Source organism: Thunnus maccoyii, chromosome 18 (genome assembly GCF_910596095.1).
Source record: "Thunnus maccoyii chromosome 18, fThuMac1.1, whole genome shotgun sequence".
Taxonomy (NCBI): domain Eukaryota; kingdom Metazoa; phylum Chordata; class Actinopteri; order Scombriformes; family Scombridae; genus Thunnus; species Thunnus maccoyii.
In genome coordinates, this window is record NC_056550.1 from 7,520,061 (window position 1) to 7,543,650 (window position 23,590).

Sequence of the window (23,590 nt, forward strand, 5' to 3'; positions counted from 1 at the left end):
GTGGTAAGGCTGAATGTATGTTAGGAAAGAATGTGTGAAAGCTGATTTTGTTTTACATCTGCTATGGTTTCTGTCACCTAGCGATAAAAAAAATGGAACCACCGAAAACCTCAAGACGAGGAGCCATTAAAATTCATTGGTTAGGATTTAGCTTACCCTGGGAAGGTTATATCAAAGCCTGAGTGTGCTTGTTATGGCATGTGAGCCTATAAACATGCAGTAGCTTGTACTCAGCCACTAAAGGGTGTGTCCTATAGGCATATCCCTGCCCAGGGATGAGTCACACACCCCAAAAACACTCAGCAGAGGTAAAAAAAAAAAAAAAAAAAGGGAGAGAGTGACAAAAGAATAAGATTATGATTAGATAAAGAGGGAATTTGGTCTAATCATGCTTTAACAGGAGTGTTTATCTACATTCACCTTTTTTAGCTTTTAATGTCTTACTGAGAGAGAGAGCTGGTCAGTGAGTGTGTCTCCCAGAGCTGAGATATTTCATTTGCAGGCTTGTCATATGATAAACTCTGATCATCTAGTGTTTTTCCAGAGACTTCTTCAGGGCAACAAAGAAGCAGCTCATTGTTTATCAAAGCAAAGTTAGAATTTATGCTTACTCTGTCGTTCCATGGCTCTTAGCTAAATAAAGCAATACCAAGCTTAGCCTGGATATCATTAAACAAAGCTCCACATCAAACCACAAAATCATTAATGAGAAGAAATATTCAAAAGGTGTTATAATAATCACATTTATTTGAGGGTTTGTCGTGATTTAGCTGACCAAGTATAAAAAGAAAATGAATCATGGAAGAACTAATAATCAGATAGGCGAATGGCAGCTTGCAGTGGATTAAGATCAGAAGTGAAAGCAGAACAACCACACAGGCATTCCTGACCCGCTGACTGAGGAGCAGCACTGCCCTACATGGCAGCATCATATGGTCAAAAGTAGAGAGGACGAGGAGAGGAGAGCGAGGAAAGAAGAAATAATGGAAAAAAGAAAAGGGGGGCTCGACAGGAGGGCAAAGGGGATTATGGAAAATAATGACACGCTCTATTAGCGTTGTGTCTGTTCTCGACATAAACTTCCACACTGCATTTTGACATTGTGAGATAAGATACAGAATTGGCTGAGTCTATGATACACAAGAATAAAAAGTGTATGCTTATCATTAAAACTGCATGAAAAGCAATCTGAGCAGAGCTGACAACAGAGTAGATCAGGTATCAACAGACATGTTTTCTAATATTACAAAAAGAAAAGGACCATCTGGAGTAGGACCTATTCATCCATGCTGTTTCACTCTCACCTCATGCGCGCACACATACACACACACACACGCACACGCACACACATACACATACACACACACACACACACACAGCAGAAGCACAGTTGTGTTACCTGAGACACCATATGTTTTTCCACACACGGAGAAGAAGAGGGGGAGAAGAAGCCTTTTCACGGCAAAACCTTTCAAGCGTGCGTCTATGTCTGCTGACTTTAGCCTAACCAGCCCAAGTGAAGCACACACTAGCCGCAGAAACACAGACTGAGTGGCCGAGTGGTGATGCTACTGAAACTGTAAGTTTACTCATCAATCACACAAACTCATGACCATTTGTCTATCCTAACTATCTACTGTCTGCAAAGTTGCCTGGCTGAAATACTCTTTACAGCTTCTTCTCCCTCTGCAATCCGTCTCTTTTCTTTTCCAGTGGTTGGAGAAGTATGCCTCCGTTCACCCCCCCTCCTTTTTCCCCTTCCCTATTCGTTCTTGCCTGCCACGCTTGATGAAAGCCAGAGGGAGATTTTTTTTTTTTTTTTTTCTCTTTTAAAACCACCGACACCCGCCCCTCAAGTCACTCAAAACCTCTGCTGCACTGTGATGTCCATCAAAGCGCAGGCCACTGCCCATCTCCTTATACGGCTGCCTGTGTCTCCTTCCTGCCAATCAGATTACGCTAAACTTGTCCCTGAGAGGTACATCAGTAGTTAACTGGTTCAGAGGACACGTGGATGTTTATGTGGCAAGAATAATAACTTAACAGAGAACTTAGTTGAAGCTCTTACTGTACACTGTATTTAGTACACAATTTCATACTAGCAACAGTTATTTCTTAAAATTTAACAAAGTAAAAGCTTTTCCCTAAAATCACAAATATATGTGTCGTCATGCAACATCAGGGATCTTATAATGAGCTTTAATTTAATATAATGTAATTTAATTTAAACTACAGGGTAACACAATGCTGTCTGTCAGTGTCAGCAGCTCTGTGACTGCTGAGATCTGTGACATACAGCTCGTCTGTTTTTGACTGTTCTGATCAGCATCAGCATCAGCATCATTATCATAATCACACTGACAGCTCTTTCTCTCACACTCTGACTCACCTTGGGCAGGACAAGATGGCCTAAATATATATATTAGATATGTATATGTATATAGATATAGATAGATATATTCCCCTGCTAAATTCATGCTGGTTTCAGTTTTTGTTTCTTTTGATAAACTACAACACAGCAAAGTATGTTTTTAATGAAGTTGAATAATTAAAAATAAAACAGATGATAGGTTGAGTATTCAGTAGCGACTTGGCTTGCATGTGCAATTACAGTTGTAACAGTATAACTAAAGTACAGCAACACTCACAAGGCTGTCGTCAGTTTCCTGGTTTTACTAGATGGCTACTAATAAAGAGCGACAGGGCAGAGAGAAGGGGAAGACATGTAAGCACAGTCACAAGACAGATTCAAATTGAGAACGCTGCATCCCTAGAAAGTCATAATTATTCTCTTTTGTCTATAAATATCAGAAAACGGTTTAAAATGTCCGTTATAATTTCCCACACAGCCCACAGCAGACATCTTTAAATGTCTTATTTAGTCCAACAACAAACAAAACTTAAATATTCCGTTGACTTTCATACATGACCATAAAAGAATCAAATCATCACATTTGAGAAGGTGGAACGATTATTCGATTGTCAAAACAGCTGCTGGTTAATTTTCTGTTGATCAATAAATCACTGCAGCTCTGCTACAATATTTCAACAAAATGAACTTAGTGCAAACATACTTATCCTCAGCCTGTCTGCATGATAAATGACGCATGATGTTTCGTGAGTCAGAAGTATGACTACATCTGTAGCACTGATGTACTCACCATCTTCCAAATGATGATTATTTCTCAACTTTTTTTGTGTCACTGCAACTCTTATATCATCACAGACTGACATTTACACTTATGGGATTTCCCTGACCTTTAATCTACCCTGATTTACTACAGAATGCAGTCAAGTAGAACAAGCTTTTAACCCTACTGCCAAGAATCCTTAACACCAATACTACAGACAGCAAGGATCACTGAAAATCTGCAGACCAAGCCAGTGCAGCATCTGTATGCGTTAATATGCTTTCCACACCGTCACTTCAAACTGTTTTATTCCATCCACGAGAAAAAATCTTGCATTACTAATTCTGAGTGGATGCAGCGAGATGGGGAATTTGTACACTGGCGACAGAAAAAGTTTAAATGAAACTAGAAATACTGCCTTGAGGTTCGATGCCTCTGTCCGACTGCTCAAGTTGGAGTCTACATCCATGTCTGTCCAGACTCATAATATTTGTAGTGAGGACTTTGAAGGAATTTAATAAAATCACCACAGTTTCAAGGTGAGCACCCAAGATTAGTGTCACCAATTCAGTATCCGACCAAATGTGAAATAATCTCCACTTCTGTTCCTGAGTTATGGTGTTGAATAATGGCCAGAAAAGTGTTTTTGCAGAACATTATGTCACAGTGAGGTTGACCTTTGACCTTTTGGATATAAAAATATCATCACTTCATCATTTCATCCTATTAGACATGTATGAAACTTTGTCATAATTAGCGTATGAATTCTTGAGTTATGGCCAAAATGTGTTTTGTGAGGTCACAGTGATGTTTGACCACCAAATTCTAATCAGTTCATCCTTGAGTCCAAGTGGACGTTAGTGCTAAATTCAAAGAAATTCCCTCAAGGCCTTCCTAAGATATCGTGTTCACAAAAATGGGATGGACGGACAGACAACCGAAAAACATAATGCCTATGGTTATAGGTGTCGCCGGCGCGGAGGCACAAAAACGCAGTGGCACTGACTTACTGCTGCAGTCTAAGCTAGTGTACAGTGTTACACTGCTGTTTATCATGCAGGAGCAGGTAAGCTAGGAGATACTGCATACATTTAGGGCTCTGCTGCATCGCATCTGTGCATCACATCACTTGCAATGCGCCTCTGTGTGTATATGTATGTATGTGTGCTTTGGTGCGATGCGCAGACTGTTTTCACACCTCAACCTACTGCACACAGCCTTGGGCAGAGGCAGTTAGAGCAGCATTAGTGGTGGACAATATCATCATGGCTATATGTGCAGTGGGAGAACAGTTAACCCTGAGGTGAAGCAGTGTCAAACAGTGCATTAGGCCACCAATACTGCACACTCTGCACTTTGGTTTACTGCTAAATCTATGGTAACAGCTTAGAGTGGGTTTGTGCTGTAGTGAGATGGGTGGTGGTTGTGACCTCCTTGACATTATCTGTCACTTTCTAATGTGAGATTTGCAACGCAGAGGAATAACCATAATCCCACAGGATTCCTATGCTAAACAAGGCTAAATATGCGGTGAACTTGAGATGCATGTGTACACCTTACACAGCAAAACACACATACACTTGTCAGTGTGTTATGACAGTGAAGTTGCACAGTTCTGTCAATTTTTCATATGTGTGCAGCTATTCTCCCACAAACAGACGTGTCCACAGAGACCTGAGAGTAACACAATTCTTCTTCCTGTGGACGCCTTCCGGTCCAATTGTCGGCTTACGTGATTGGCCACCGCAGCATAACGTTGGGTTGCGTTTCAGCAAAAGTTGATTCTGGATCAACTTCTTACTCGACAGCCGCTGCGGCTTTTTGCAGCACCCCATGCAGTCCCCACTCCCACCGTGGGGACTGCTAAATGTACTACACCCTTTCAAATGAATGGAAGGACTGCCGTTTTTCATGAATTGTTGCACTTGGTGTGAATGCAGCCTAACACTGTGCAGGTAGGTTAGAGGAATGATGCAACACCTCTGGACATCTACAAATACACACAGAGAGATAAGAATGTTTTCACACAGCAAATTAAACTGACATTTTTAAACTGTGTAAGAATAAGAATATGACATGCTCAGTGCTCTGTTGTTTGACAAGAATAATAAGTGACCTCCACCACTTGCCAGGTAGTCATTGTTATGCATATTTAAAATGACAGGCTATCCCCCCATACAGCTATGGACTGTTAATACCTGATGTTAAGCAGAGCACAGACATCCAGTGTAATAATCAGTTTCAGCACAGACAGGACAGCGGAGTCTGTTCACTAATTCACCTGCTTCTGCTGCATGTGTTTGTTGACATCAGCCTGATATCTGAGGACAGCTGGCCAGCTAGTGTTAGCTAATGACTGAACAAAGTGATCAGTCCACTCTCATGGCTTCACCTCTCTAGACAATGCCACATCAACAAACACAAACAAAGAGTGCAGATCAGTGGGAAGAATATTTTTTCAGTCTATCCTTTTAGGGATTGCCAGAGCGAGCTAGCCACTTGGAGTCTGGAGACATCCTGAGTCATGGCAGTTCTGTAAACTGTGGCAGGTGTGCACTGTTTATAGGACTATTTAGAGTCAAGAATGCTAATATAGTCAGAAATCGACCTTTTGTGGTGTTACAATAACTACATTTATACTATGTTGTCATGGACAAAACGCTGTCTAGCGTGCCCTTTGCTATAGCAAATAAGACATACTTACTGACTGCAAAATGGCAACAGTGGTAACTTTAATGTTGACATCAAGCAAGACTTGACTAAACGCCAACTCTTATCCACAGTGAATGCTATAGAGACCTGTCACCCAAAATAGAGAGCAGTGCCATAAATTTTACAGAGGACACGGTGACTGATGGTGTGTCACCTTTAAAGTGCATTCCCACATGGAACTAACCCCCCCCCCCCTCCCCCGCCCGCCCGCCCTGACACCCTTCGAGTTACAACCGTCATCCTGCATTTGGCATCATTCTCTTTGAAGAGGAATATTGTGTTTAGCTTACAGCTGCTCTAGCCTGCGGGGGAGTGAAATAGAGGAGGGGAAACGGGAGAAACAGAGAAGAAACACATGACAAAGGGAAAAAAAATTGAGAGAAGGAAAGCTCGTGTGTGAAAGAGAGACTATTAACTGAGATTTAAGAGGTCTTGGGGGGAGGTTCTACCTGTGGTTGACTGACCAATCAACTCCAACACAGCAGAAGCTTAGGAGCAGTCTGCGTGATTATTATGTGCATCACCATATCATCTTACATGCACAGTACTGCAGTATAGATCTGCATTTATGGTCAATCTGTCTTAGTCAATGCACTTGAGCCAACCCTGCTCCTGACCATTGCTTACTGCTTGGCTTTGGTGTGAAGTGGTGAACATGCATTTCTACAACAACTATAGGGTGAGGGTATACAATTTTTATCTTATTGCTATAATCTAACAATAGATATTGGTCTTGACTTGTATCCTCTCACCCGTAATGTCTCTATTGATGTCAGCTGTTGCAACTTTTCAGGTGCTAACCAAATAAAGACAAATATTCAACAAAGCTACAACAGTAGTTCCTGTTGAACCTTCAATATAAACACTGCAGCAGTGTTTTTCAGTGTGTGTCAGCAGTGTGTTTCCCCTATATTCATTCTGCAGCAGCGGTGCGCCACTGCAGAATTATGAGCGCCGCTGGTAAAATTTCACAGGATCGTTAATATCAATGGGCCTCTAATAATTTTCACTCGCACATTGTGCAAGCATGATAGCACCCTACGTTATCGTGGAATTGTTGTGAGTCATCAACTAATGGATCAAATCCCAGAATCCTCCCTCTCCTCATTTTTCATAGGATATCTACGTGCAAGGCACTGTCAGTAGCATAGCTCCTTTAAGGAATAGGGCAGTGCGTAATGTGTGTGTGTGTGTAGCGAGCGCGTGGTTGAGCGACAGTGAGAGCACAAGCAGCAGAAAAATGACAGTGAATGCGAGCGCAGCAGAGGAAAAGGTTAGCAGTAAGTTGTCAATCTGGCAGGAAATGTACAGTACAGGCTACAGTGTGTCAGTTAATACATGCTGCAGCTTTCCCTCCCTCCCCGGCCGCCCCAAAGCAGTCAACCTAGGGAAAACAGTGCTGCAGTGAGTACTGTTCTTAAAAGTGCTCACATGTCTTTATGAAATATACAGATTAGGCTATGAATGGGTCAAATGAAGGTAGCGAGTATGTGTGAAAGTGGTATCTCTTATGGCAAAGGTGCAGCAGCGTATTGCTTAATAGTAACTGTTTGTCGAAGACTTTGTTGTGCCATAGGAGAGGGGGAAGTAGAAAAACACACCTAGCAACAACTGGTGTGTGTGCGTGTGTGTGTGTTTGTGTGTGTATGTGTGTGTCTGTGTGTGTGTGTGTGCGCCCACACAACAACTGTGCCTTGGCACCTGTCTCCTTCAATCGAGGGACAGATGAAGTTTAAACTGCACGGACAGCTTAGATGACAACGTTGACTCGCTTGACAAAATCTCAGCTTCAACCCTCTCTGCACATGACATTACATGACACATGCACGCATATAGTTATGAAATATAACATGACACTCTGTGCGGGCAGCATGGCGAGAGCATGCATTACCCACTGTACATGCATGTCAACACAGGCAATGAGAGCAGAGGTTGAAATGTACCAAATGCAAATGTACCTCTTGGCCCCACCCCCCAGGGCCCAGAGGAACCCACGACCAGAGAGCAGGACATGCTAGAACAGAGCCGGAGAGCAGCTCTCGTCCTCAGGCTGTCTGTCAGCTAAAGTAGCACAGACACGCCCACCATATGCTAAGAGCAGTCTAGCACACAACATCAACTGTATAAACATTATATGCTACAGCGCTAAGTAACTATTTTAATACAGTCGCAACCGTGTAATTCTGCAATTCTTGCACGAGCATAAAATATGAATGAAGACAAGGGAAAAAAAAATGTTGCTTATTTACAGCGTGGTAATAAGCCTTGATTTCTTCCAAAAGAATCACTTAGGTGCAAAGAGTTAAAAAGTGAAGGGAGCAGAGCTGCAGGGACAAGCCCTGCTGTTAGCCTGAGACCCTGCCAACTATCTGACAAAGGCCTCACCTGAGCCAAGACACAGCACAGCCAAACAGGCCATACCATAAACAGCACACTAATGACTTATTTTCATCAAGCCAAACTAAACTGATGAAAAAAAAATCATTAATGATCTCTCTTGTTTTCCCTTGTTCTGATCTTGCAATTATCAACATATGCACACGGTTGTTTATAGAAAGAGGCTCTACTTGAGAAGTGAACTTACCGGTAGCATTGCAGGGTAGTAAAGCCCCATCATTGTCTGATCTTGAGGAACAACTGCTGACCAGCACTCCACCTTCTCGTTCCTTCTCCTCTCTTCTTCTATATGTGTCTCTATCTCTCCTCCTGTTCCTCCTCTCCTCTGTCTGTGCTCTAGGACCATGAGCTGACGGTGGCCTCAGTCCACTTCTGTCTGTCTCACACATTCAAATTCTCCCTCGTTCACTAACTCTTCCTCCTCCTTCCCCTTCGCCGGAGTCCCTTCTTCCACTTCTCCAGCACGCAAGGCTCGTTTGCCTGTCACTCTCTGCCTCTCCTTTCTTCGTCTCCCTGGCCCTGCTGCTCTGATCCCCCTCGGGCCTTTCTGTCTCTCTCCTCCTGACAGCCTGAGTTTCTTCTCTCCTGCTCTCTCTCTTCTCTTTGCTCTGCGTCTGTCATTCACACGCTCGCGCTACACCGTCCTGCTGCTCCCCCTGCTTCCCCTTGTTCCCGCCCCTCTTTTAAACTTTCCCTCCCTCTCAGCCTCAGTGCCTCCTATCCATCAAAGCATCCATCCTTCCATCTAGCCATCTAACCCTGTATCTGGATGGAGTCAGAAAGCTGCTGCTGCTGTCTCCTCAAACCCCCAGAGAGAGAAAAGGAACAGGAAGGAAGAAGATGCCGTCTTGTATCCACGCACTGGCAGCCTGAGAATACGGAACACGAACGCGACCCCCACTGCATTGCAGCTTTTTTTGATGATTTATTTATTGCGTGGCAGCTTGTCAGCTCCAAAAAGCAGTGGTAGGTAGGCCAGTCTGTAGACGGCTAGGTAGACAGCTGCGTGGGTAGGCTCCTAGATCACCATCTCTGCTGCAGCTGCCTTCATCACACAGATGGAAGTCTCACAAAACTGAGGGAGCGCCAGCCCCGATCCCACTATCTAAACCTCAACCTGAACATGAATCTGTATCACGTTGCATTGCGCCTTTTTCTTCTGGCTCGGGCTCAGTTCCCTCACTTCCCACTACTAAACTGTTAGGGGGGCGCTTAATTTGCCGAGATGAGAGTGCAGTTCTTTGCACCGCATTTTCATATGGGAGGGACTGAACTCTGCGGAAAAAAAAGCCCTGATGCCAAGCTTTCAGACATCTGCTGAGTCTGGCTAGAACTGGGTCCAGAGGGATGGAGGGAGGGCAAGATAAGTGAATGGAGGTGGTGGAGGGGGAAAGGGGTAAACGAAGGGAGCAGGGGCAGAGACAGAGGCGCAGGGGATGCGAGCGAGAGATAACGGGATAGAGAGATAAATGGATAAAGGGCTGGGCGAAAAAAAAAAAAGAGCGAGGGATGACAGGATTAGGGCTGTAAGTGAGGAGGATGAGAGGATGAATAGGGGATGATCTGAGGGATTAAGCACATAGACTGAACACAGCGATAAACACACGCAGCCTCGCACAAACACATGCACATAATGTACACACAGATGTGCTGTGATCATATTCATGCTGCTGAACTTTGGCTGAAATACACACACAGACTCATACAAAGGGCTATATCTATCCCACACTCATCAGCTGACTCACACAAAGGCCTCCTTCTTCAAACAAAGTATCTACAGAAAATCAATAGCTCAGGCGTAACTATTCTATAGCAATAATCCATCGCTGGTTAATAGTAAGTCCTCATGTGAAGGTTACGGCGCGCTAAATAAAATAAAAATGCTTAGGAATGTAGCCTCTATGACTTGTTTGTATGTGTGTTTGTGTGTGTTTGTGTGTGTGTGTTGTGAACCCTGATCATTTCTGTGACCTCAACAGCAGGAGACTGACACGTATGGCCCTGAGGGTCAGAATGGCCACACACACACACACACACACACACACACACACACACACACACACACAACTCACAGTGTGCAGCAGCAGTAGCAGGGACCCACAGGAGCCTGTGACCGTTTAACACACTCATATTGACACAGACCTACAGGCAGTTCAAACATGCATACATAACATAAGACAGGAGACATTACCAAGACAAATGTACTGCAGCAGTGAACAAGCCAATCCGGCTAAGCTAGGCTTGGCTTGCTCCATTTGCATGATAACCAGCAGCTAGTGTGCTAGAGACTCCTAATATGTGTGCTCAAGGGCAGAATACATTTGTGGGGACGACTTTTAAATCATTTATTAAACAAATGCGGCAGTGTGCGTTGGCACTGAATTGAACAGATGAGATGTAGCGCAGATCAGATGTGCCGCAGATCGCAAGTATTTCTCTGCTCAGGTGTTTGTCTTACAAGCAGAGGAATCCGGACAGGCGAGTGCCAAGACTGGAATACACTGTATGTCTGCTCTTACTGAGCAACTGACTATTGTATGATTTTGTGCCCTGCAGGCAAGCCATCTTAAATAACTTGTTTCCATTTCTGTTTCACCTCTATTCCACTTCTTCGCATCATCCTCTCCCGTCTTGCCTTTAATCTCTTTCACAATCTTTATTTTTGTCGACACGTCAACAACAGAAATAACTGAATATCGGACAGGAGGGAAGGGAAGGGAAATTTGATATTACGTAAAACTGACTTTAAACCTGAAAGACAAATTCTTACAGCGTCAGCCTCTTTAAGTCGCTCGCTCGCTCTCTCTCTCTCGCCGTTGGAGAGCTGTATTCCCAAGAAAGGAGATGCCAAGGGTAGAGCAGGAGTAAGGGGGAAAAAAAAAAAGAAGAAGAATACATGGAAGGAGATGAGGCCTCTGAGAATCTCCCGTGTTGTGATGTGGGGAGGGAGGCTGGGGGCTCACAGCCTCACAGACCAACACTCCCCTCCTGTGGCACTGCCAGAGAGCTGCACATCCCAAACACATGCACGCTGGAAACACACTTACACATGCACGCGAACACAGAGACAAAGGTACTCACACACACACACACATACATGCAAGAATCCTCTCTCATAAACACACCCAAATGGAGGTCGCATGTGCATACACACAAACTCATCCACACATGAGTACTGAGCTGGTCTGAGCCGCTCAATGTGCTCTGCTGCTTGGAGGTAGATAAGAAAATAGTCAGCTACCCTGCCGCTGCGCTGCACACATAAGGCACTCATTACTGAGAGCAATATGCATGGAGAGACACTTAGAATAAGAAAGAGAGTGGAAGAGAGAGACTGAGAGAGGCATTACAAGAAAGAAAGTGTGAAAGGATAGGATTGTGGAAACAGTATTGCATGAGGAGGGTGCGGAGCTTAAGTTTAAAGAAGGTGATATCGTAATTTCTTTCTACTTTCTGAGGGTCAAGCCTTTGAAAGAGAAGCTCAATCACTCCCAGTTCCTCTTCCAATCCTTCTAACAGCCATCATTTATAAGCTACCACAGGCTGTAGCGGAGGAAAAATAAAAGAGCTCCCGCAGGACTTCATAACTGTCTCGATAATGATGCCGTTGTACAACAGAGCCACATCCATCCTGCAACAGGACTAGATGGGTGACAACACTTGGTTCCCCTGGCCAAGAACAATTAAAGCTTCTAAAATTATTTATATTACACTGTGCCACACATTTGTTCCAACATTTAGAGGAACCAGAGAGTACAACTATCCTTGTTTCAATTTTCTTACAAGTCAGTGGATACATTTCCTTTACATCTTGTGAGCAGGCAGCATTTGATTAACTGAACTTGGTGGCTGAAAACTAGAACATCTCCAGTGATTTCAGGATACTGTATTAGCATTTTTTGTAAATGTATTTTTACAGAGGTTTGCAAGCAGTCACTAATCTCTTACCTGACTGTGAGGTGGGTATCCATGGAAACCGGGGTTTAAAGGCTCATTGTTCTGCAAGAGACAACAGGAGGGAGGAGAGCGCTGTAAGTGGCTAGGCTTTTGAAAATGAGTGGATGCAGCATGACAGTCCAAAACTTTTACATTTCAGGTGAAATGCACTCTCAGACAAAAACCTCCATCTAGCTTGTTTTCCATCTAGATACTGGAAAATAAAATGAGTGGGAGGATGGTATAATTGGGTTTTTTTCCTTACTGTCTTGAACAGATTATTTAGACTAAATAATATTATGTTACAACAACAACAACAACAACAACGACGATGATGCTGAGAAACAGAACACAGTTCATACAAGGACAGAAGACATTTAATGAAAGGAAAAGACTGAAGAGTGAGTTAACAGTCTGTGTGGATGCTGTGACTGCTGAACCATTACTCCAGCTTACCAACATTTCATATCCAGCTAACCAATCAAAATCCACTCGCAGAGGGTGAGCCCCCCCCCATCCCTCATTGACGCTGCCCCAGAAACTAGTGTTGTGGTTAATTGCTCTGTAATTACTTTTAATTAGATTATTTCTGTCTCTCTCCCTCTCTTTTCTCTCTGACTATTATTTTCTCCTCCGTGTCATTTTGCCCCGGCAAGAGGAGCCATTGTTTGCTGCAGAGCTAGGTGAGGAGGAGGAGGAGGAGGAGGCGAAAGAAAGACAAAGAGGTGGAGGGGGTAGCGGAGGAGGACTGGAACAATGGAGAAAGTTAACCAAACGATGATATTTTGACAGCAGTGAGAGAGATGACACAGTCTAGCCTGCTGGCGTGCCTCGCAGAGAAAACATGACCTCCTAGTGAGACTCATGCCTCTGCTCTCCTGCAGGAGAAGGGAAAAGGGGGGGGGGGGAGGGGAGGACGGGAGCGAGAGGACGAGAGAAGGTCTGAGGGGGGAAAAGAAAGATGTGTGTATATGTATGTGGGGTGGGGTGCTGGTCTTTTAGAACTGCTGATGTTTTCATTACATTTAATCTGCGGGACTGAGGGGTAGACAAAATGTTTCAAATCCTTGCGCTGCCCCTCGGCCTGAATACACTCCGCCATTCAGCAAACAGCTTGAGTGTGGGCTGTGTAATGCTGCAGCAATGAGAAGGGCAGATTTGGCTTCTGAAGAGTGTCAACAGACTTAACCTCCTGGCCCTGACCTCGAGCTGCCTGCTGCGGGAACCACTTCCGGATTGCATTCATTCAGCCAATCAAGGGCAAGTGTCTGACAGAGGGCCACGGTGACAGCGGACTGACACAAACAGACAAACAGCTATCAAAGGTGATCCAGGAGAGCTAGCCTATAGGACTAGACTAGGATTTGAAGATATATAAGCTAAGAGCAAAAACAGATGTGGCGATGATGTATGGCTGAATGAAAAAGGGGTAGTGTCTAGACGGAGTGGGCTAGAGGGAAGCCAAGGGGGAAATTAAGTTATTAGCAACATGAGTATGACGGAAAAAAGGACAGATGTAAAGAATAGGTAAGTATGAGAGTGAAACTTTTGATGCATGAGCAGTAAACCCGTGTATGTGTGTGTGTGAGAGTGTGTGTGCGTATTTGTGTCCAGACTCGGGACCCGTCCTCCCTTTCCCCCTGTCTGAAACAGCCCTTTCTTTGTCTCCGCTCTCCACTTCCTGTTTCATCTGGAACCAATTTCCCCCTCGTGCCTCGTCCCCAGGGGGAACACTCTCCTTGGTGCGCCGCGTTTACAGGCGAATGGACGGGCTTATATTCAGCAACATACTCGCTGTGTAAAAAAAAGGTGTCGGTGCTCAGCATGGCACAGATGGAAATGTAGTATTAGGAGATGTAGAGAGCAGAATCTCAAGTCTACAAAGCCTTGGGGCAATGTCGGCAGTGAATGAGAAAATGCTTCCCATTTTAAATAACAAGAGCTGCATGTTGTGAGTTACTAACAGTGTGATGCATTTCAAACAGGACTAAACTGACATCTGGTTTCAGTGCACCGAAAACTGGAGCTTAACATTGTATTTGTTCAGTGTTTGAGCTGTAAGTCCTTCGTGGTGGTGAGAAACAAAACACTAGCAGCCGAAGAAATTTGATCATTTAACCGGATTACTACAATATAGATACAATTACGAGTGATTGTTGGAGAATGAGTGTTTTTTTTTTATATCACATTTACAGTCAAAGTAAGAGTGTGGGCGCCGCACTAGCAACAAAAACTGGGAGGAAAATTGGAATGCCAGTGAAATCTAAACCAAAATTATCCCCAACCATCAAATTATAGAGTCGCTGTTGGTTCTGCAGTGGACGGAGCAAAGTGGAAAGAAGAAAGAGAAAGGGGAGGAGGAGGAGGAGGAGGAGGAGTTTACGTAGAAGAACAGGAGGAGGGAGAGAGGGTAGAGTTGAGCAACATCTGGAATCAATCTGTCTGCAAGAGAGAGAGGGAGGGAGGGAGGGAGGGAGAGGAGGGGGGGGAGCAGGATAGATGGATGGGGGAAGGACAGAGGAGAAAGAAAGAAGAAAAGAAAGGACACAGTTAGATGAAAATAAGGGGCAGAGACAGACACACACATGTGAGGAAGAATGTGGGGAAGAAGACGGCCAAAGCCAAGAAAGGGGAGAGAAATATAAAACACTAAAAGATTTGCGAAACGGAGACAATGAGTCATAAGAGAAGAATGCCATGTGATTTATATTTTGTTAAAGGGTGGGGGAAGGGATTGGGGGTCTGAACTTGATACCTAGTTTTCAAACAGTCATTTACTCACACTCTCGTACACACACACACACACACACACACACACACACTCTCTCCCTTTGCCATATGGCATTGCTTTTAAGTATATTACATGCCTGCATGTCTTAAAAAGTATACAAAAGAAAACCACATTTATTACTGCCATGTTTTTTTTTTTTTTGAAATTAACAAACTCAGTGTGCTGCACTAAGCCTGTCCAGGTTGAAAGCTGGGCTTTCCTCCCGCACTTTTGCAAGTTTCCATTAAGTTAATTCCATATAGTTTGTGAGCGAGGAGGAGCCTTTGAAGGCGCCGGCTGGCTGACTGTGAGGGCTTCAGACTGCACTGGCAGGGATCAGCAAAAGCGCAGAAAACCAGTTACACACACACACACATAAACACACACACTCTCTCTCTCTCTCTTTCTCTGTCCCCCTCTCTGACTCTGCGGAGGGCAAAACTAAAGGGCGTCTCTCTTGTTTATTTTCTCTCTCTCTCTCTCCAACTTGCTATTTTAGGAGAAGGAAAGAAGTTAGGGAGTTGCTGGAGCAAACGGGTAGAAGCAGGGGAAATAAAAAGGAGCAGCAGTGGTGAAGGAAGGCAAAATGACATGAGGTCAACAGATGGTGAGAGGGGAGGGAGGGAGGGAGGAAGGGAGGGAGGGAGGGAGGAGGGGAGCGGGGTAATTAAGGGGGGCTGCTGCAGGCATCCAGTGGTCCCTGACAGAGCGGCCTGAGGAGGTGGACTGCGCCGATGTTTGGCTTTATGGTCTCAATCATATCAACAACTCTAAGAAAAATCCCACCTGCTGAAGAAAAATCTTTACCCACAAGACTAAAATCCAGACTGTGGAGTACTCCGGCTCTGAGAAAGTCCAGCATTCCACCTACTGTATATATAAAGGTGTGATATAGATCTATGTGCCAGAGTTAATATCACACAAATTACTTTCAGAGGCCTTAAAATATTTGAAAAACTAAAAGCACCACCCCTACGACTAAACTCAAGATCATCAACTCCACTGTATGACCGGATCTGAGACGTGGAAAAACCATCTGAGAGGATCAAACAGTGCCACTGTAAAATGCAGAAACTGAAGGAGGAATTGACAAAACAGTCCGGAGGGCACAGGACTAAAGCTGATGAGTGTGATTTGTCAATGTGCTATGCTCCAAAAGGTATATCAAAGCCGAATGATGCAGCTCAAAATGACAAATGTTGTGGAGGTAGTCGATAATGTGGGACCTAAAGTCAGACAAAGACAACTAAGAGGAAGGGTAGAAAGACAAGATGAATCGCAGTGTTTCCTCTTATTACTCATAACAGCACCCTTTTCAGACACTGCAGACCGAAATGTGCCCACAAAACGAGACAGCTACACGTTTTTGTTCCTTTTTTTAGCTATAGTTTGTGTATTTTCTAAAGGAGTTGAACTGGGTACAAGTTATTGTTTCCGATCCCACAGTAAGAAAACATGTGGCTCTAAAGCTTTTACCTTTCCTCTGACTGTGTGGATGACCAGGAGTTAAGTCAAGAGTTATTCAAGTGCTGTATTCAGGTGTGAGCCTTCGTGCATGAGCCTCTACATGCAGATTCCTGCAGCAGCACGCATTCATCTCTGCTTGAGCTGCATTGTCTTCTAAATGTTTCTGTTGCCAGTAGTGATTTACTTGAGGACTTTGCGTGTACTTTGTGATTTAATAAACTGTGGTTTGCTCCTTCTTAGTAGGTAAATCTGAGAATGTGAAGACGATTTCTTGGGGCACTGGACGTAATAAATACACAACACTGTCCACTGATGCACAACATGTCCATCTCATGTTACTGCAACTGTCAAAGGGTCAAACCATATGCTGAAGCAATCTCTTCACCATATGCTTTAACAGCAGAACCAGGCACATCATGACAGAAAGGTACAGCTCCACCTAGCAATGTGTGCATCCAGTTTGTTTTAAGAATCGCATTTAGGGCCGCAAATAATTATTTTTATTATCAATTAATCTGTTGATTATTTTCTTGATTCATCAATTCATCAGAAAACATCAGAAAACAATGAAAAATGAAATGAAAAACAGTCCAAAACCAAAATATAATCACTATATAATCAAAATATTTCATTTTTACAATGTCAGACCAAGAAAAGCAGCAAATTCTCACTTTTAAGAACCTGGAACCATCAAATGTCTGGTGTTTCTGCTTGAAAAATGACTTAAACAAATAATTGATCATCAAAATTGTTCTTGATTAATGGTTAATAATTCATTACAAATAATTAATGGTTGCAGCTCAATTTCCATTCCTACACATTTTGGTTTTTTTCCTGATGTTATTACTCTGCTTCTGCTTTTATTCCAATCTCAACCTACAGAAAACAAAACATTAATGTGGATGTGTGTTAAACAAAAATTGAACATTAGAAATAAAACATTACAGTTGCAATCATAAATTACTAATGATCACCAATACAACTTCTTAGTAATTTATTTCATTTAAATGAGAGATGCTGAACATACTTTTTTGCCCCGTAACTTACACCAATATGCTGCACAGGCTGCTTCATTGTTTTCTGTCACATCTAATTATTTCAGTTTGTCAGGGCAAAGCCTCTAGTGCACCGCTGGCATGCATTATGTTACGATGCCCAATAAACTAAACTGGAACACACACTTATGTAAGTTGATGGATGATCTTAAAGAGGACAAAGCATCACACACACAACATTATGGATCCAGGTATATTCCATAACTGAGTCTGAATTATTTATGACACTGTGGCAGCTGTGACAATGCTGTGGCAGGGCATCACAGATGACCCCATGTAAGGGAAACACTGAATTGACATTTCGTTGTGTGTGTGGGTGGAGATGGGAGCACATATGACAGTTTGGGGGCAGCCTTGGGGAGGAGGCATGTAAGGGTGGGGGAGTGGTGACATGATGACCATAAAGGGAGCGTTAACATGAGAGTGTCATGTTAAGGGGCTGAAAGCAGTGTGCTTAACAAGAGTAAGGAGAAAGAGAGCGAGAGAGAGAGCGAGAGAGAGAGAGGAACAGAGATTTTTAATCTGTTTTCCTTTTTTTTAAGACTAGTGCCTTTCTTCTCTTTGTCTTCAATGTGATTAGTCCTTTATGGTTTGGCAATACTGATATTGTACTTGCCAATAAAGAACACCGAATTGAACAAAACACACACATTGGGAGAGAAAGAATATGAGTTGAGCAACTTTGTCTGGGGAATTTTTAGCTTATCGTTGCCAGTTCAAAAGTCAAGGGTGACTCCGCTGTGCTGCGGCTTAAAGTTTAACAGCAATCATTAAACAGCAGTAGGCAGCATACCGTGAGACCAGGTAGGATTGTGTGCGACCCTTTGTTACACATATTAACACACATAGGTATGAGCTGAACACACAACCTGACCCACCTGTCTCCTCTGCCTCTTTGTGTTGTACTGTTTTCCTACTGAGGATATTTCTTCTTTTCTGTGAATAATTCAAGCTGCTGACTTCTGAAGGACGCTTAGACTTTTAGGCTACAGTTACAGGCTTTCTGGGTACATTCAGGACTTGTGCCTTTTGTAACGTTGCAATCACAAGGCCTCTTGGTAAAGACGGCGTAAAGACAGCTTTATCTTGCCATTTTACAGTCGAAGATTAGGGGCACCAACAAATACCTCCTTTCATTGTAAATTAATCTTTTACTTATTTTGTGACTTTGCAACTTCCAAGTCTATGAAAAATAATGACAAGTGCCCTTAAAAAGACCAAAGTGATGTCTTAAAATGCAGTTTGTCTGACTAATCAACTAAAAGTTAACTGAAAATAAAACATAACAGCAAATCTTTCACATTTGTTTATTTAAAAAATAATTTTAGTAATTAATCAATTATAAGAAATGACACTGATTTATTTTATTGACATTTAAAATGTTCTGTGAGCTTAAATTTAAGGATGTTAAAAATGCGCAGTGTCACACTGGGATATCAACAAGAGATATCCACGAGAATGAGATTTTGTTCACTTCACAACAAAAACTATTTTAAAATTTGGGGGCAATTTAATTCCAGCACCAAGTAAACCCAGCAAGATCTCCAGTGTATCCTTGTATGCCTGTTTTCAAAGGCAAATGGTCGGAAGCTGACTGTTGTCAGCAATACATTTTCATAAGCAACCAATACCACAGACTAAATTTCTCGCTGGGCTACTGGACAGAAAAAAAAAAGGTCAAGTGCCTGTGTTTTACAGAAACAAAAAAAACTCTCATTCTGAAAAAAAAACTGTTGTTAATAACCTATCTCAGTGATCTGTCCATGCATATCAACCCCCACTGCCCCCTCTCCTTGCCTGGCCCCCTCCCTTTGCTCTGGCCCGTTAAAGCGATCAGTCTGGTTAATGCCCTCTCCTAAATGAGCTTTGATCTCGTTAGCGCGACACAAAGCCTCTTTACTGCCAACGATAGGACAAATCGGCTCTCCGAAACCGAGAGAGATAGACAGATGTAGAGAGAGGGAGAGAGAGTTAGAACTGTACTCCCACTGCATCTGAGTGGACCACAGCACTGCCTCAAGGGGAACGCATCAATACTCCCAGCTGAGAGTTGGAAAAAAAAAAAATAAAGAGATAGAGGAGAGATGACACATGTAGGAGATCACAGGAAAACCAAACATGAGAGGAAAACGAGACAAGACAGATGCAGAGCCGGAAAAGAAGTGATAGATGTTGCTGTATAAATTTGAGTGATTGGAGATGGGCTGAGAGAGGGACAGATAATCAAAGATGGCAGAGGGAGATGGGACGGCAGAGAGAAAGAGTGAAGGGGGGGGAGGGGTTGGGGCGGTTTGCCTCACTGGCACACTGAAAGCCTGTGAACCAGGAGTCAATTAGCAATCTGGAAATATGCCTGGGGGGAGACGGGGAGGGAGGAGGATGGAGGGGAATCAGAGGACAGCTAGAGGGGAGCAGGGGAAACAGGGGAGGATATGAAGGGGGTCTGCAGTTTGTTTGAGGCAGAGCGGGGGAGGAAAGCAGGAGCAACAAAAGGGAGAGGAGGCGATCCGCTGCACTCTCATTTATTATTACAGTCCTGATTTACAGTCAGCCAGGAAGGTCAGCAATCTACTACCTCTCGCGCTCAACGGGAATAGTATGGTAATTGTTGGCTGCATTTAGTTATCAGAGCATCCACTGAACTCATCTTCCTCATCCAGAGCACGCACTAAGCCACAGCCAGCGACTACCATTCAACTACCATAACTGATTTACTGGCATATCCCCTCAATGTCATTTTCCTTTTTTTTTTTTTTTTATTTATCCTTTGCATAAAGTAGACAGTGTTATTCAACTACTCATCTTCATTCAGAGCCTATCCTGCTGCTTATCTCTCACCCCAACTTATCATGCCATTCCTAACATCCATCACTCCTCTCATCCTTATCATGATCCCTGATGGATACAAAGTAATGGGTCCGATTTCCTTTCTGTCCTCTTTCTCCTTGCCTCCATCCTTTATTTCCCCTCTACATCTATCCATCTAGAACACATCTGTGAGTCTCTTTTCTGCCGTGCAGTCCATCCAAATATCAAGTCCATGTCCAACACCACCCCACTCTTTCTTTCTTTCTTTCTTTCTTTCTTTCTTTGTCCTCCACCTTCTTGCCTAACCCTCCCCGTACATCTTCTACCCTTCTTTCCCATCTCTTCTCCACTCCATCCTATTTCCAGCCTGACCCCCCGGTACCCAGCGATCAATACAACTGACTGGCAGTGAGAATCCTCCCCATGCCACGCTGCTCATTGTCACATCATCTTTGCCGGCGGGCTATAACCTTTCCTCATCATCGGCATCCATCCTCTGTGAAGCTTGCTGAGCGCCGTGGCTTTACGCGGGACCCATTTGTCATTGCAGCAGGTCAGCCGCACAGCCAATTAAAGTATTTTACCAGTTCCCCAGGATTCAATTACCTGCAGATGACCTCAAACCATGTCCGCCTGCCCTTCGACTACTGTTAGTGCTGTTTCCCTGGACTAAAACACCAGACGTCAGCTAAAAATTTTTCTCTTCTACTGTTGGATTATGGACACTTGAAAGCATACTGTACGTGTGTGTGAGTACGAATGATGTGTAGTAAAAGATCCCGGGAGAGCAAGAGAGAGAGGTGCACCCTGCGCTTCAGCAGTCCTCTGGTCTACTGTAATATACACAGATTAGTCCGGTGGAGGCAAGAATGGCTCCTGATGCTTTGCTGTCTCAGCAGTCGAGTCATGAAAGCAGGGAAGACCCGTGTAAGGAGGGCCCCCCGAGCCCCCTCTCTCCTTCAGCCTACACCAAAAGGCTCTGTTCTTTGTCTTTCACTGTGGTGACCCCTCCCCCAATCCCTGTCTGCCTCTCTCTTTTAACACCTAGCGACAATCAGGGGGGGCATGGAGCGATTAATGGCACACGCAGTGTGTATCAGGATTTGATGTGGTGACTCACAGCAAATTATCATCACAGGTCTGAGTAATTTCATCGATTTGAATAAGAAAAATTACAGTGCGCCTTACACCATGTGACAAAGCATTGGTTTACTTTCCATAAGCCAGACATGATGAGTGGGTCTGATATTTGCTGTGTTGCTGTCTGTCATAGCAATGGAGCCTGTATCATATTACCTTTGTCTGGCTTGGTATGGTCATGCTCTCTCACTGAGCTGCTCCAGGAGCACAGCTACAGTCAGCGAGGCACATTATCACCACCAGCACATTTTTGTGTAATTCATTAAGCTCACATTTCATTTTAATTAAATGATTTCTGTTTGCTGCATTGATGCATGATTATGTTGTTGATGAGAGAAAGGGGCCTGTCAAAACATTACCATCACTCCCTGCTGATGCTTAGGAACAAAAGCTTTTACAGAAGAAGAAAGGGGAGGGCAGAGGATACTTTGATACAATGCTGCACACATGACGCTGAGATGGAAACAAAACGAAACAGATGTGACAAATGGATACTACATGTGTTTACATTGTATTCCTACCTGGCCAATGTCACCAACAACACTCCCGGTCCCGTCTATCCTTGGTCTTTTGCACTCCGCCCCGGCTAAGTCAGTCAGGGCAGCGGCTGTCTGAGCGTCGGGCTCCGGGTCTCCTCGCTTCATCCCCCGGACAGCCGCTGAACCCCCGGCCGCGCTCGCATGGGGTCCCGCTGCTGTATCAATGTCTCTTTCCCGGTCCATTATTCCCCGACTAACGGGAAGCATTATAGATGCAATGTCGGTCGACATTAACATTGGACGGCAGACAGTCACCAGTCAAAAGTCTGTTTTTTTCCTTTGCCTTCTCCTTTTGAATTGTCCACAGCTCGAAATGCACAATGGATTCGGCTTTTCCCAAGACGCGTAGACAGATAATATTGAACTGATTTTAGCAATTCATTAATACAGGCAGCTTGTACTGTTTTATTATGTCTAACTTGGCGTTAGCTATTCGAGGCAGAACATTATGACCATGCCAGGATTCCGGACAAAGCACATTAAGCAACGCTTTCTCCAAAAAAGTAAAACGACGCCAAACAGTGACCTATTTTAATAAAGATCACACGTCCGACTCCTGGATGCCTGACAAGCTAATTAGCTAGCTAACATTCGCTAGCTTGCTAGCATTACATACCGCTAGCTCTCTTTATAAATGTGGCTCGCAGAGCACACTCTCGCTGCCAATAATAGAAAATGTTGGAAATTAGCTACGCGTACTACTCCTCCTTCTGCGGGGCCAGCCAGTCCTCTCTCTCTCTCTCCCTTCGCAGCTAAATGTGTTTTTTCATTAAACCTCTCTGTTGTTCCTACCAGCCTTCCCCTTGATTTTAGTCCCTTCTTATCACACCGTCCGCTCCCTCGCCGTGGTCTGCTATGGATGTGACTTGGCGTGCGGACCTGGCTGCCGACGAACACGATTTCCTCTGGTCTGAGTCCCAGTTGGTGTGATTCGTAGTGTGGAAGGAGCCCGAGTGCGCTGATCCACGGTCAGATTTGTCTACGGGCATCGGGCACAGAGGGAGAAGACAGTGAGGGGAGGTAGGCTGGTCTGAGGTCTGCGTTTCCTCCGTCTCCTTCTCCTTCTTTTTCTCCCACCCTCCACCTCCTCAGAGCTCCCCCTCCTCCTCTAGCCTCATGTATTTCAATATTTAGCCAAATTAAAAGGAAGATTACACTGTTTTTGCATTTTTAAACACTGCCAGTGGATTCATTTTTCTAGGAAACTTAAACACGCTGAAAGAATAATTAAATATGTATGAAGATGTTCACTATCAAGACAAATATTAACCCTCATATACTGTTCATATTCTGACCCTTCACACTCATAATCAGCCTCTGCCAAATTTCTGAACCACAAATCCTTCATAAATACCTCATTAGGCACAGATCAATGTGCGATTAATCCTTAATGAAGCTTTCAGAGAGCAGATAGAGTTTATTCTTTGGTTTTTATGCTTTTTGTTTATGGAGAGAAAAACATTTACAACACACTATATAATGGTTCTAGTGGTATTTTTTGAATAAATATGGGTCAAACACGCTCTACAAAAATATGTATCAGCTGCACAAAAATGCCTTTAAAAAATTGAAATATTTCTATGTTTGTATAATCTGGGTCACATTAGGAGAAGTCATCAAATTTCAGGCTAAAAA

General features: G+C 43.8%; 1 protein-coding gene across 6 annotated transcripts in view; it reads right to left on the reverse strand.

The window, feature by feature from the left end:
• The window catches only part of LOC121884827 (RNA binding protein fox-1 homolog 2-like), a 41,361-nt gene extending 18,168 nt beyond the window's left edge, over nucleotides 1-23,193 (reverse strand). The window contains exons 1-2 of one of the 6 annotated variants that reach the window (XM_042393848.1): nucleotides 21,938-23,193; nucleotides 12,189-12,239 (exon numbers count right to left, since the gene is read on the reverse strand). In XM_042393848.1, coding sequence (XP_042249782.1) covers nucleotides 12,189-12,239; nucleotides 21,938-22,192 — 306 coding nt within the window. In that variant the 5' untranslated portion in view covers nucleotides 22,193-23,193. The other 5 variants (XM_042393847.1, XM_042393846.1, XM_042393851.1 and 2 more) reach the window with 5 other exon arrangements.
• Nucleotides 23,194-23,590: the final 397 nt, after the last annotated feature.